The sequence below is a fragment of the Nematostella vectensis genome, chromosome 8, assembly GCF_932526225.1.
Source record: "Nematostella vectensis chromosome 8, jaNemVect1.1, whole genome shotgun sequence".
NCBI classification, from domain to species: domain Eukaryota; kingdom Metazoa; phylum Cnidaria; class Anthozoa; order Actiniaria; family Edwardsiidae; genus Nematostella; species Nematostella vectensis.
This window is the reverse complement of record NC_064041.1, coordinates 7,751,287-7,762,177: the sequence shown is the minus strand read 5'-3', so window position 1 is coordinate 7,762,177 and position 10,891 is coordinate 7,751,287. Positions and strand designations below refer to the sequence as shown.

Sequence of the window (10,891 nt, the reverse complement as noted above, 5' to 3'; positions counted from 1 at the left end):
GGGGGGGAAGGTAGGACTGAATGGCGTTAACGGGAATTTAGGCCAAATCATTACGGGATCGCTCCATTTTGGTATGGATGAGAAAAAATATTTTTTAAGTTCTGATGTTTTAACAGTTTGGAAATTAGCACGCAGTAACCATGATTGCAATAGTGACCACCGACAGCCAAATAAACTTCGTCTCCTTATAAGAGTTATATAATAAAGAGGTATTCACGAGAGTGGCCGTTCGATAGAAGTACCACACAGGCAATATGTGCACATTTCAATGTATTTTTTTTCATATCTTACATACTTTTAAAGATTTTCCTTTTTTGCATGCCTCCCTAATTGAAGTTTTAATAACCATTCTTTCCCTAATTCGACCCGTTCTCTTACGTGCTCTTTTCCACTCGCATTTTTACTTTAAATCTATGCAAACGGTGTGATGCGCGTCGGTTTACTCTGGCGCCTTTCCAGGTATGGAATGATGCTCGGAAATAGCGTCTGCAATCTAAAATCTTCACATTTGGTGGTCCATAGCTCAGGGGAAACTAGCTACGTAAAACTGCTCGATGCGGTACCAGTTAACATGAAATTTAACGCAACGGCTTTATTCCAGCTTGAAAAGCGATACTGCCTGCAGTGTATGGTAAGATATGAGTAGTTTACAAAACTTTAAAACTTTATAACCTTAAACTTGAATTATCTATTAAATCAATGAAAATATAAAGATATACATTAGATGAATCTCCAACAAAAATAGCCTTAATAATTTTCTTTAAAAAAAAAACAAAATGTAAAGGATTTCAAATAGAAGCTTGATTTCGGCACTTTTTTTTTAACATGACCCCAAAAATGTGGTAAAAACGGCATTGCAAAGGAAATGACCGATTTATTTATTTATCTTTATTTCTACAAAACGCTTGGTTGAAATAGCTGAAAAATAGTTGGAATAGCTGTAAAAGATCCAGAAAGTACGTTTACAAATTATAGTAGTTGACAGCATTTTTTACAAAAGATTTCAAACAAGCATGCTGTTGAATGGTTTCCCGGGAAACCAAAATGTACATCTAACATCCCCGCTTTTAAAACGCTAGGGGAATATCTGAATAACAACACGAAAGTTGGCCTCTGCCGGGTATTTCCTAATGAATCACTTTCGACATCCAGTAAGTTTTAGCTGTGACGCTGAGAAAGGAAAAAAAACCCTGAAATTCATATATGTACAACATCCTTTTTTAACTTATTTTAATGTATATTCGGAATCTTATACACGACATGAATTGTATTTTAAATTAAGAAAAAAAACACCGCAGGAAAAAGAAGCAGGAACCAGGGGGCAGATGTTTTCTTAGATAGACTAGGATTCGCGGTTTGAGAACTGGCAATACATTAATGAATTTTAGAAATCGAAAAAGATAGTGTTATAAATATGGGATTGTAAATTAAACAATTCATGTTTGAATGCTATTGCCGCATATGTTTAGCTTCGAAACCAAACAAGATCGCCTAGTCATGCTGACAAGCGATGACGGAGCGAATTTTTGGGCCCGGTTCCATGTCTCCCCAAGACGAAAATATTTTAGCACGTATTGACTTCGCCTTTCCTCTCTTTTTCTGTTTTCGCCATACAAATTTCATTTTTCTCACTATTTCCCTTTCAAATGGACTGTTCATAAACGTCAATGCTCTGCTTTCGCCAAACGAATTTCTTACTTCTCACTATACTCTTTTTTTTATAAGAACCTTTTATAACAGAACGTCCAGGCTGAGTTTTAACCAAATTTTAAGAACATACTGAGAACATGCTGAGGCTCAGATAGCAGCAACATATTGCTTTTTTAGTGTTATGTGTTCTAAAATGCGTTGTAAATTGTGTTAAATTAATAACAACCTTAAATATTATATTGATATTGGTCATTTGTGTAATTCTCTTCCTAATAATTCACTGGGCACTATATTTTATAAGCACTAAAATTTAAGAACATCGTTAGAACATCTTCAGCCTTAAAATGCTCCAAATATAACGGCCCAGCCTCAACTGAAACATAGAAGTTCTTATAAAAAAGATATATTCCCCTTTCTAAAGGTCTATTTACAAACGTACATGCTCTCTTTTTGCCACAAATTTCTTAATTCTCACCATTTCCCTTTCTAAAGGCCTGTCACAACAATACATGCTTGACTAAATTTCAAGCTATATTAGCAGTATTGTAGCAGTAATACTACAAGCACCTATTTATTGATTTTTTTTATTCCTTAGTCAGCGTTTCATGCCACTACCAAGCAAGCACAGCTTCTTTTTGAAGATTGGAAGCTATCCTCATCGACAAGTAAATACAAATCAGGGCCCGCGGAGCGGGCGTGATCTTGGTATTGCCAACTCTTTGGCCATAACTGACCGCGGAGCCGCGGCGGCCATGTATGTCTTTCCTCTCGCCGATTTCTGGTATTGCTCGGGCAATACCGGCAATACCGGTTCCGCGGTCCCTGCAAATATTTTCAATGTTTGAAGATTCTACATGTCAGCCGCCATTTTGTTATCAAAGAAAATACCATGTGTGACAAAGCATCCATTTTCATTGGCTGTTTTGGGGAAAACTGTTATGATATTTTCGATTGAATTTGGTAAATAAAGTAAAAAAACATTGATCTCTACTTTGTCTCCAAATATCGATTGAATTTGGTAAATAAAGTATAAAACGTTGGTCTCTACTTTGTCTCCAAATATTGAATAACAAAACAATAAAAAAAGGGTTTTTGACAAGGGCTCTTTGGTAAATACTTGTAGCGTCCCGGCCCTGAGGAAGCACCGACGACAGTGGAATGTCTTTAAAGGCTTTAATTTTCTATTAATTACTTTCATTTTTTGTAACTGAAAAAAAAATTCTATTACCTCTTTCACAGGAAAACATCAAAACAAATATTTTTCGGTCAATAGGGGGCGAGAGAGAACAAAAACATTGGCTAAAGGTTTAAAAAAATGTGTCGGTGAAATACGCGTATTGAATTTTTTTTTCCACACTTCTCTGTAGTTCTTATTGGTTCATGTGCTGGTGTATTCTTCCTGTCAATCCTGAGCGAATGCGTCAGAGCTCTGAGATCACGAATAGCCGATCAAACGACTAGTGAAAACCCCAACGCTACCACCACCTACAAAACCTCATTCCCCAAGAGCACAAAAAATGAGGAATTTCAAAAAGACCTGCAAACGGAAGCAAATGGTCCACAAAGAGATGTGTCATCATCAGAGGCAGCTACAGATGAGAACACAGCTTGCACTATTCAGAATGGCTCTGGAAATGAATTGCTGCCGGATATTAAACAAGAACGACCAAAGTACGCCTGATTCTTATTTGTCTCATCATCTGTTTGTCTGTATTACTATCTTTTTTGTTTGCACCTGTCTGTATTTGTCTGTGTCACTCTGTGGGTTTTTCTGCTTCTGTCTGTCTGCTTGTTTATCCATCTGTCAATTTGTCTCAGACAGTGTCTGCATTATGAGTATATATATATATATATATATATATATATATATATATATATATATATATATATATATATATATATATATATATATATATATATATATAGCAATATATTAATGGTTCCAACTGCCTAGATAAAGGCAGACTAGCATTTTTTATAAAGTATGAAACAATAGTTCAAGCTCTTAACATTGTTACAAAAGTCATTCTTCTCCACAGACTAAAAATAACCAGCAAGATTCATTTTCTCCAACTCTCACTGCATATCCTGCAAGTCATCTTGGGTTATGCTCTCATGCTTGTCATAATGACAATGGATATTTGGCTTGGGCTTGCTGTGGTACTCGGCCTGGGGACTGGATACTTCATCTGTACAGGGCCTTTTCAACACAGTGGTCCCCTGGTGCATCTTGGGAAAATTATGAGCATAATACCACTTAAGGCTATTGCTCATTAGCATATTAATGCTAAGTCTCCTTGGAAAATGCACCTGACGGTTAATATGCCTTTGCTTTCTTATACAAAAGGAAGTGACAGTAAATTATGGTAAATTGAGGTGATAAAATGGGTACGAAGCACCAAAACAGTTTGGCGGTGCCCCAAATGGCTCAACCAGGCTCTAATAATTACTATGCTGAAATGAAAATAGATTTCTCTCCATTCAATTTGAATTTCAAATAAGCAAACTTTTTTCAACTCTTGATCTTCTTTTATTTATATAGGATCACTTATTTTTTCAAGTGTTGCAGTTATGTTAAAAACAAACAGGGATTTATTCTTTGATTTAGAGATTAAAAAGTCTATACTAAGCTATTTGTGTCAAATATCATAGATTATGAATGTATTGCATTTTAAAAGAAAATAGGGAAAACTGATTTCTTGTTTAAATTTAATTTTGATTATCAAATAAGCACTTTAAATTAAGCACTTAATACATTTTTCATTTTTGAAAAAGGTGTAAAACAGGGATTTTTATCTATAATCCAGATATTTTTTATTCATAAAGGGGAATATTTTTTGCTTCAAACAACACCAAAATAAAATAAACAATTTTCTGAGAAAAAAAATTATTTAAGTCTTATTAGGGCTTGGGAAATATTCCATCTAGCGTAATTTACATAGAAATCAATTTTTGTGGGTCTGTAAAAGGAACATTTTCTTGTACTTCTTGCTTTAACCAAGAGAATAAATTGTATAATTGTAAAAATTATATTAATAGTTTAGTAAAAAAACAATAATTTATTGTGACAATTATTTGTTTGGTTATTGTTCCATTCCTCTTTATTCTCTCCAAAATTTCCTTCACCCACCACCTTGTTGGCCTTCCTTATTCATGTGCTTACTGCTCTATCTCACCCACTACCCCCCTTATTGCCTTCTCCATCACCCTAGGTACAGCAGCGTAGCCAGGATTTTTAATAGGAGGGGGCCCAAAAGGGACTTTCAAGGCAAGACTTTATTCCAATTGTCCATAGTAAAGTCTCATTTGTCTCTATGTTGACTAATCCAGTGCCATCAAGCATGTTGGAGGTACTTATCAGTGATCCAAACTCAAGGGTGCTATGTTCCAAATTCCATTTAAGGCCAGAGGTTGTCACATCGGTGCATGGTCGACCAATAGGGACTAAGCTGCACCAGTCCCCCTCCAGACCTGACTGCACATTAATTGTGTGCTTACCTAAAATATAATTTCAAATATAATTTAGTTCTCAAACAGGCTTCTTTAGAAAACTTATTTTGTTTGCTACTTTGATTAAATCTTGGGTTAAAACAATTTTTGGTGGATATCTTGCCATGGACCAAAAAAAGATGAGAACCTTTTACTTCACCAAACACTTGGTACTCTCACCCCTCCCTGTCCAATGTGGCATTTTTAGGGCAGACCAAGGGAGGATAGACTAGGGCTACTTTATTGCTTCATTTTAGTTTGTCCCTCCATCTAATAAACGCCCCCTTTCTAAAGAGCTCCTCCTATATAATGAATGCTCCCCCTAAGCTTACAAGTTTGTTTTGAACACCCCTCTCTAATAAACACTTCCCTCTATCTAAAGCCCTCCCCCCTTTCCCTCCCTCCCAGCTTAAAAGCAAATGACAAAGGAATTCCAGTGATATAATTCAAATTCAATTGCCTTTTTGCTTAATCTGTGCTTGGCTTCTAATGTGTGACTTTACTCAATGTCAATAATATATATAATTTAACCTGATCCAGACTGAGATTAGAACCCCACTTCACTTGGGTTTGTTATGCTGTTAAAGTTTGTAAAGAACGCCCCTCTCTGATAAACGCCTCCTATCTACTGAAAGCCCCCCGTCTGACCATTGTTATTTAATAAACGGCACGCCGCCGTTTATTAGTCAGACCATTTACGTTAGTCTGGATCTTCCAGTGATACTTTGCTAATTAATAATGAGATTTCTTACCTGGCTGAATAATATTACAATAAGATTTCTTACCTGGCTGAATAATTTTACAATGAGATTTCTCACCTGGCTTAGAAATATTACAATGAGATTTCTTACCTGGCTGAATAATATTACAGTACAATGAGATTTCTTACCTGGCTGAAAAATATTACACTACAATGAGATTTCTTACCTGGCTGAATAATATTACAGTACAATGAGATTTCTAACCTGGCTGAATAATATTAAGTTACATGAGATTTCTTAACTGGCTGAATAATATTACAATGAGATGTCTTACCTGGCTGAATAAGAACTGACATCGACTCGCCATAAATGAACCACACCGGCTTGTCACTTATTTTCGATGCAATCATCAAAGTGTTTAAATTTGCGAACACTTGATCAAAACGTGACTCTGTCGGAAGTCCACACAAGACAACAACAGAATCCAACAAACTGTCAATATTGCTTCGAGACAACACAAACTTCAGTGCTTTAGTAAAGTCCGTGTGATCTTGATCCGGTGTTTCTATTATTTGACTCCCTCGTGCAGATAAATCTTCAAGGACATGCTTATTTATCGAATCAAAATCCCCTGTTATAAAGTCTGGGACAAAATCAAGCTCGTATTCAGAAAATACCGAGTCAATATCCGAAAAGAAGTGTGTATGTAAGTGGTTCGCTGCGCCATCCACACAAACCGTAAAGACTGCCTTTCGCCATAGAATCGGCAAGAATTTCTTGACCTTTCCGAAGGGACAGTTGAGGATAAGTAGGGCAAATTTTTGGTACTTTTCTGGAAGGAGAAACTGCAACGGTTCCATGTTTTTTAGCTCGTAGAGATAAGATCTGTACAGGACCCGAAATGATCCCAGGACCCGAAATGATCCCAGGACCCGAAATGATCCCCAAAAGTACCCGAACTGATCCTCGGACCCGAGACGATACCGATGAGTCCCCGAAATCAACCCCAAGGAATTGCGGTAATGGACAAAGGGAAAGCAGAATAAATACTCGCAATTCTTGAAGCATAATTAAGGGTTAACAGCGACACGATTTCTAAACAACGTGACTTTAAAATATTATATTCCAACACAATACTTCTATTTATTACATTGCCAGGTGTTAAACCCATAAACAGAGTCTAAAACAAATACACAACTTTTAATTGCTACGGAAATACAGCATATATAACCATAGCACAGCTTTGCTCAGATCAATCAAACTTTTGACCTTCCATCACACTCTAAACATGTTGTCTGTTTTTTTTTTTTCATTCAAAGTGAGTACAATTGCGCCTTTTCATTGGGCACTTAGATCATTAGGGTAATCGTACGTTATATTTATGCCCTTGTTTTGGACAATTTACAATTTTATTCGTGGATTGAAAGACTCAATCCGACATCACCGGTTTGTTGGACACAAACCAACAATCACCGGATTGAAAGACTCGATCCACAAAGCTCAGCAAAGAAACAATCAAAACAATACAAACACTGAGATAATTATTAAGCAATTTGTTATTAAGCTTGAAATTTGTATAATAGATAATCAAGCCAAGATAACCACTATCTGCGCCACTGAGTACTCGCCTCTGCTCTGCATTTCAAGGTAGGCGAGCCACTCAGAAACACGTGTTTAGTTGTGTTGATCTGACGTTTGTCAATTGCTGTATCGGTATTTCACTTTAATACAGAACATTAAATTTGCTGTCTTGATTACCTTAACATGGCATTTTATTGAGTTGTAATAAGATGCAGCATTTTTGCCTGTGTTTCGATTTTCACTGCACTATTCTTTTGTTTCTTGTACAAGATTTATGAAGCATTGCATTGCGTACAGCAGTGGGAAATTGAAATCGATGCAGGGGTGGATCCAGACTGATTCAACTGATTCCAGTGAATCACTCAAAATCCCAGAAAAATGTTTTTTTGTAGATTTGAATTTTAGAACGTTCAATAAAAATAAACACCCGTCTGTTGTCTGTTATTTAAACACTATAAGACCTGCTTCCTGGGTTGTTTCGCTGTTATTTCCTTTAGTGCTTGGACAGCATTTTCGGTCCCCCCACGGGAAATATTGCTCCTGATGGTGAGTGATAAATCTAGTTTGGGGGAGGGGACCCATTTAGACATTTTGCACGTGTATAAAAATTATGCGCGTGTTCTGGAACCACTCAAGCTCTTCACCGGGTCCACGCGGAATCACTCAAGCTCTGTTTTGATTGGTTGCTACAACGTGTGAGTCACTTTGGAATCAGTTGACAATAAAAACCCGATACTACCCCTGAAAAAGTAGGCATTTGCTTGCTTTAGCGTGTGATCTCTTGTACACATCTCTCGAACCGAAATCTTGAAAAGCGAAGCATGGCTTCACAAAATGCAGAAGTTTCTCGTGGAGAGCTTGTCTGCCGAAAGAAGGAGTGTTATCCTTTTGGTTATTGTGTAGAATTTGATCGAATTCAGATCCCGAGAAGTTGGAATTAATGATGAAAGTTTGGCGACCGGACAATAGCTCTTCCGAATTCTCTGTAAGTTATGGCAATGGACAGTGGTCGCCTTCATAAGTGAAATACATAGTGTTTTTAGCAGAACCCCCAGACAGTGTGTGGTCTTAGTATATTAATGGCATGTCTGTTTGCCCTGTGTTTTATTTGGGAAGATTTTTGGCTGTTATTTCAGTAAGGTAAATAGGCTGGTAAAATCACCCCTTGTACTTACAACACAAGCAAAATTGACCAGTTAACGAATTTTCGGTGCCTCTAATGGATGAATCTAGGAGAAACATGCAAAGAAGAGAAGTGCCAATAGATCAGCAACTAGATGGGATAATGCACTGTACAATTGCTTAGAATTGAGAGGTCATGGAGTCAATTATTGATACGAGTTGCTGTCTGTGTGGCACAAGCTACGTTATAATGCAAGGGGAGGTTGTTTTTTTATATATTACAATCACACCATTTGGGTATCGCCAAGTGGTATTCGAAGAGGATAACCGTTACTTGCCTCGCCACACTTTCAAAAATACAAATTTGGTTGAATTAGGTAGGAATAGTGTATTTATTATCTGACTAATCGATGAATGAAGTCACTTTAAATGACCATAGGTTTAATACCTTGAATTTATTATCTGACTATATAAATCCCTAAAATGCCAAATGCATTCTTAAAAATTCTGCAGATTGTATCTTTCAAACTCGTAATTTCATAAATTTCCTGTTGGGCATGCTCATGTACCCCCCCCCCCCCCCCCCCGATTGGTCCGTGACCATTTGGAATCAGTCAACTTTAGGCCTGCGATGGATATACTTCTGAGGGGTTGTGCCCATGTAAGCTTTCAGAAGAATGTAGATCTCGATATGATAAGTTTGTTATGAGCAAAGTGAAAGGATGCTATCAAAGAAAATGTTTTCGGTGGGCCCATGCGCCAAGCAGATTGCCAGTGAAAAGAATTTGTCGGTTGTTAAATAAAGCCAGAAAGACAATGAAAATAGTTCGCAAACACATTGCTGCAGAATTTCCCAAATCTTCTAGAATCCATCACTGGGTATCAAATAGGAAAAAGGAAAGGCCGTATTTCCCAAATCCGCCAATCTGCTGAAATGATCATCAAAACCCGTAATCTGTGAGCATTTCGGGGCTGAATCCGCCGATCCGCGAACCTATTCACCCCCCCTTTTACAGGGTTTGCTTATCATGGCTTTCGAAGTTTGTCATTTGATGATAAAAGAACTCGGATAATCAAACTAGCCCCTCACCTAAGGGCAAAGCAAAAGGTATTCAAACAGCCCAAATACCATTACCTGACGATTGTACTGTAAGGCTTTGTTTATAAATGCAATTGAGCGAAATAACTTTATGAAGGGAATACAAACCAACCAAATTCCTAAAATGACGGGTAAATAATCAGCATTCAGTAGATCTCTGTGTTATTTGATGAGACTTGTGTATAAAGGGAAATGTAAAATAAATCCGAATAATATCATTTCTCTGCCCCGCTTCTGGGCCCTTCTAATGTCAGACATAAAATTGCTTTTTTTATTCGATACTGGGTTTGCAGTATTTTATATTTTAAGTCTATTTTTCCACAGCAATGTCCAGTCCAGAACTACTATAATTGCAAATCATTGGCCAAGAAATAAAACAATGGATTGCTATATTATTTTAAACCAAGGCAAACACAGCCACAAAGGAGACAGAGGAGAATCAGTGGGCTCCAGTGAATACTGCAGTGTACTTACATGCAAAAGCTATTGTTAGGAAGAAGCAGGAGATCATAAATTCTGTATAGTTCACTATATGTTAATACATGAGCAGCAATCTTTTCAGTAGCTATTATCATGGCCACCGCTTAGACCTAAATAGCTTACTGGGTATGTACAGGCATGCAGCTCGGGGTGGGCTAGGTTGTGCTCCCACTCAACCACCAAAAGGCAGTCTTTTTTTAATATACTTACTTCCCATAATATCTATGACTGCACATCCCCTCCACAGCTTATCAGATTGTTTGTTATGGTTATCAGACTTCACCTTTCCTTTTCTAGACATACAATGCCTTTAATTAAATAATTTCTTTTGTTTAATAAAATAAGACTGAGTAATTTGTTTTTATTCTATTTCTCATATAAAACAAACAGAGAAACCATGAAACAAAGGGTTAGTGATCAGCCAAGACAGTGGCTGCAAAGAAAATGGGGTCTTGCATAAATCTGGCTTATGGAAAATGTGCGAAATGCCCCAAACAAATCAAAAAGAATATAGATTTAACCCTTGCAATTGAATTACCAACCAATCTTTGAGCTCGAGCCCTTCACCTCTCCATGAGAACTCCTAGTAACTAAGAATATCTGTTGTTCTTAGATATTATCATTTTTGCTTGTTTATAGAAATACGTTCAGAACATCATTTGTTGTGTTTATTAATAAAAGCACTCCACGAGCTCATCCAGGGTGCCCTTTGATTTCGTTTACGCGCAAGTTTCGCCACAGGAAGCCCAAGATCACAGTTTGTATCAGT

General features: G+C 37.1%; 2 protein-coding genes and 1 long non-coding RNA gene across 4 annotated transcripts; 2 read left to right on the top strand and 1 right to left on the bottom strand.

Annotated features, from left to right (window-relative positions):
* The first annotated feature begins 479 nt into the window (after positions 1–479).
* LOC5505703 (probable low affinity copper uptake protein 2) lies at positions 480–4,721 on the top strand. 2 transcript variants are annotated; one of them, XM_048731724.1, is made up of 5 exons: positions 480–631; positions 1,080–1,151; positions 2,246–2,315; positions 3,018–3,321; positions 3,690–4,721. In XM_048731724.1, the coding sequence occupies exons 2-5, from the start codon at positions 1,131–1,133 to the stop codon at positions 3,925–3,927; spliced, it is 633 nt and encodes a 210-aa protein (XP_048587681.1). In that variant the 5' UTR covers positions 480–631; positions 1,080–1,130; the 3' UTR covers positions 3,928–4,721. The 2 variants fall into 2 exon arrangements, with proteins under 2 accessions (XP_048587681.1, XP_032229941.1); XM_032374050.2 differs by lacking the exon at positions 1,080–1,151 and having other exon boundaries at positions 485–631.
* On the bottom strand, positions 4,158–6,786 carry LOC5505721 (thiamin pyrophosphokinase 1). The gene is made up of 2 exons (XM_001626430.3): positions 6,175–6,786; positions 4,158–5,148 (listed from the first exon to the last, which is right to left on the bottom strand). Exons 1-2 carry the CDS (start codon positions 6,698–6,700, stop codon positions 4,886–4,888), a joined length of 789 nt encoding a protein of 262 aa, XP_001626480.1. The 5' UTR covers positions 6,701–6,786; the 3' UTR covers positions 4,158–4,885.
* A 1,326-nt stretch (positions 6,787–8,112) lies between these two features.
* Positions 8,113–10,476, top strand: LOC125570147. Its single transcript, XR_007312526.1, has 2 exons — positions 8,113–8,406; positions 9,967–10,476. It is a non-coding gene; the product is annotated as an uncharacterized LOC125570147 (long non-coding RNA).
* The last annotated feature ends 415 nt before the right edge of the window (positions 10,477–10,891 follow it).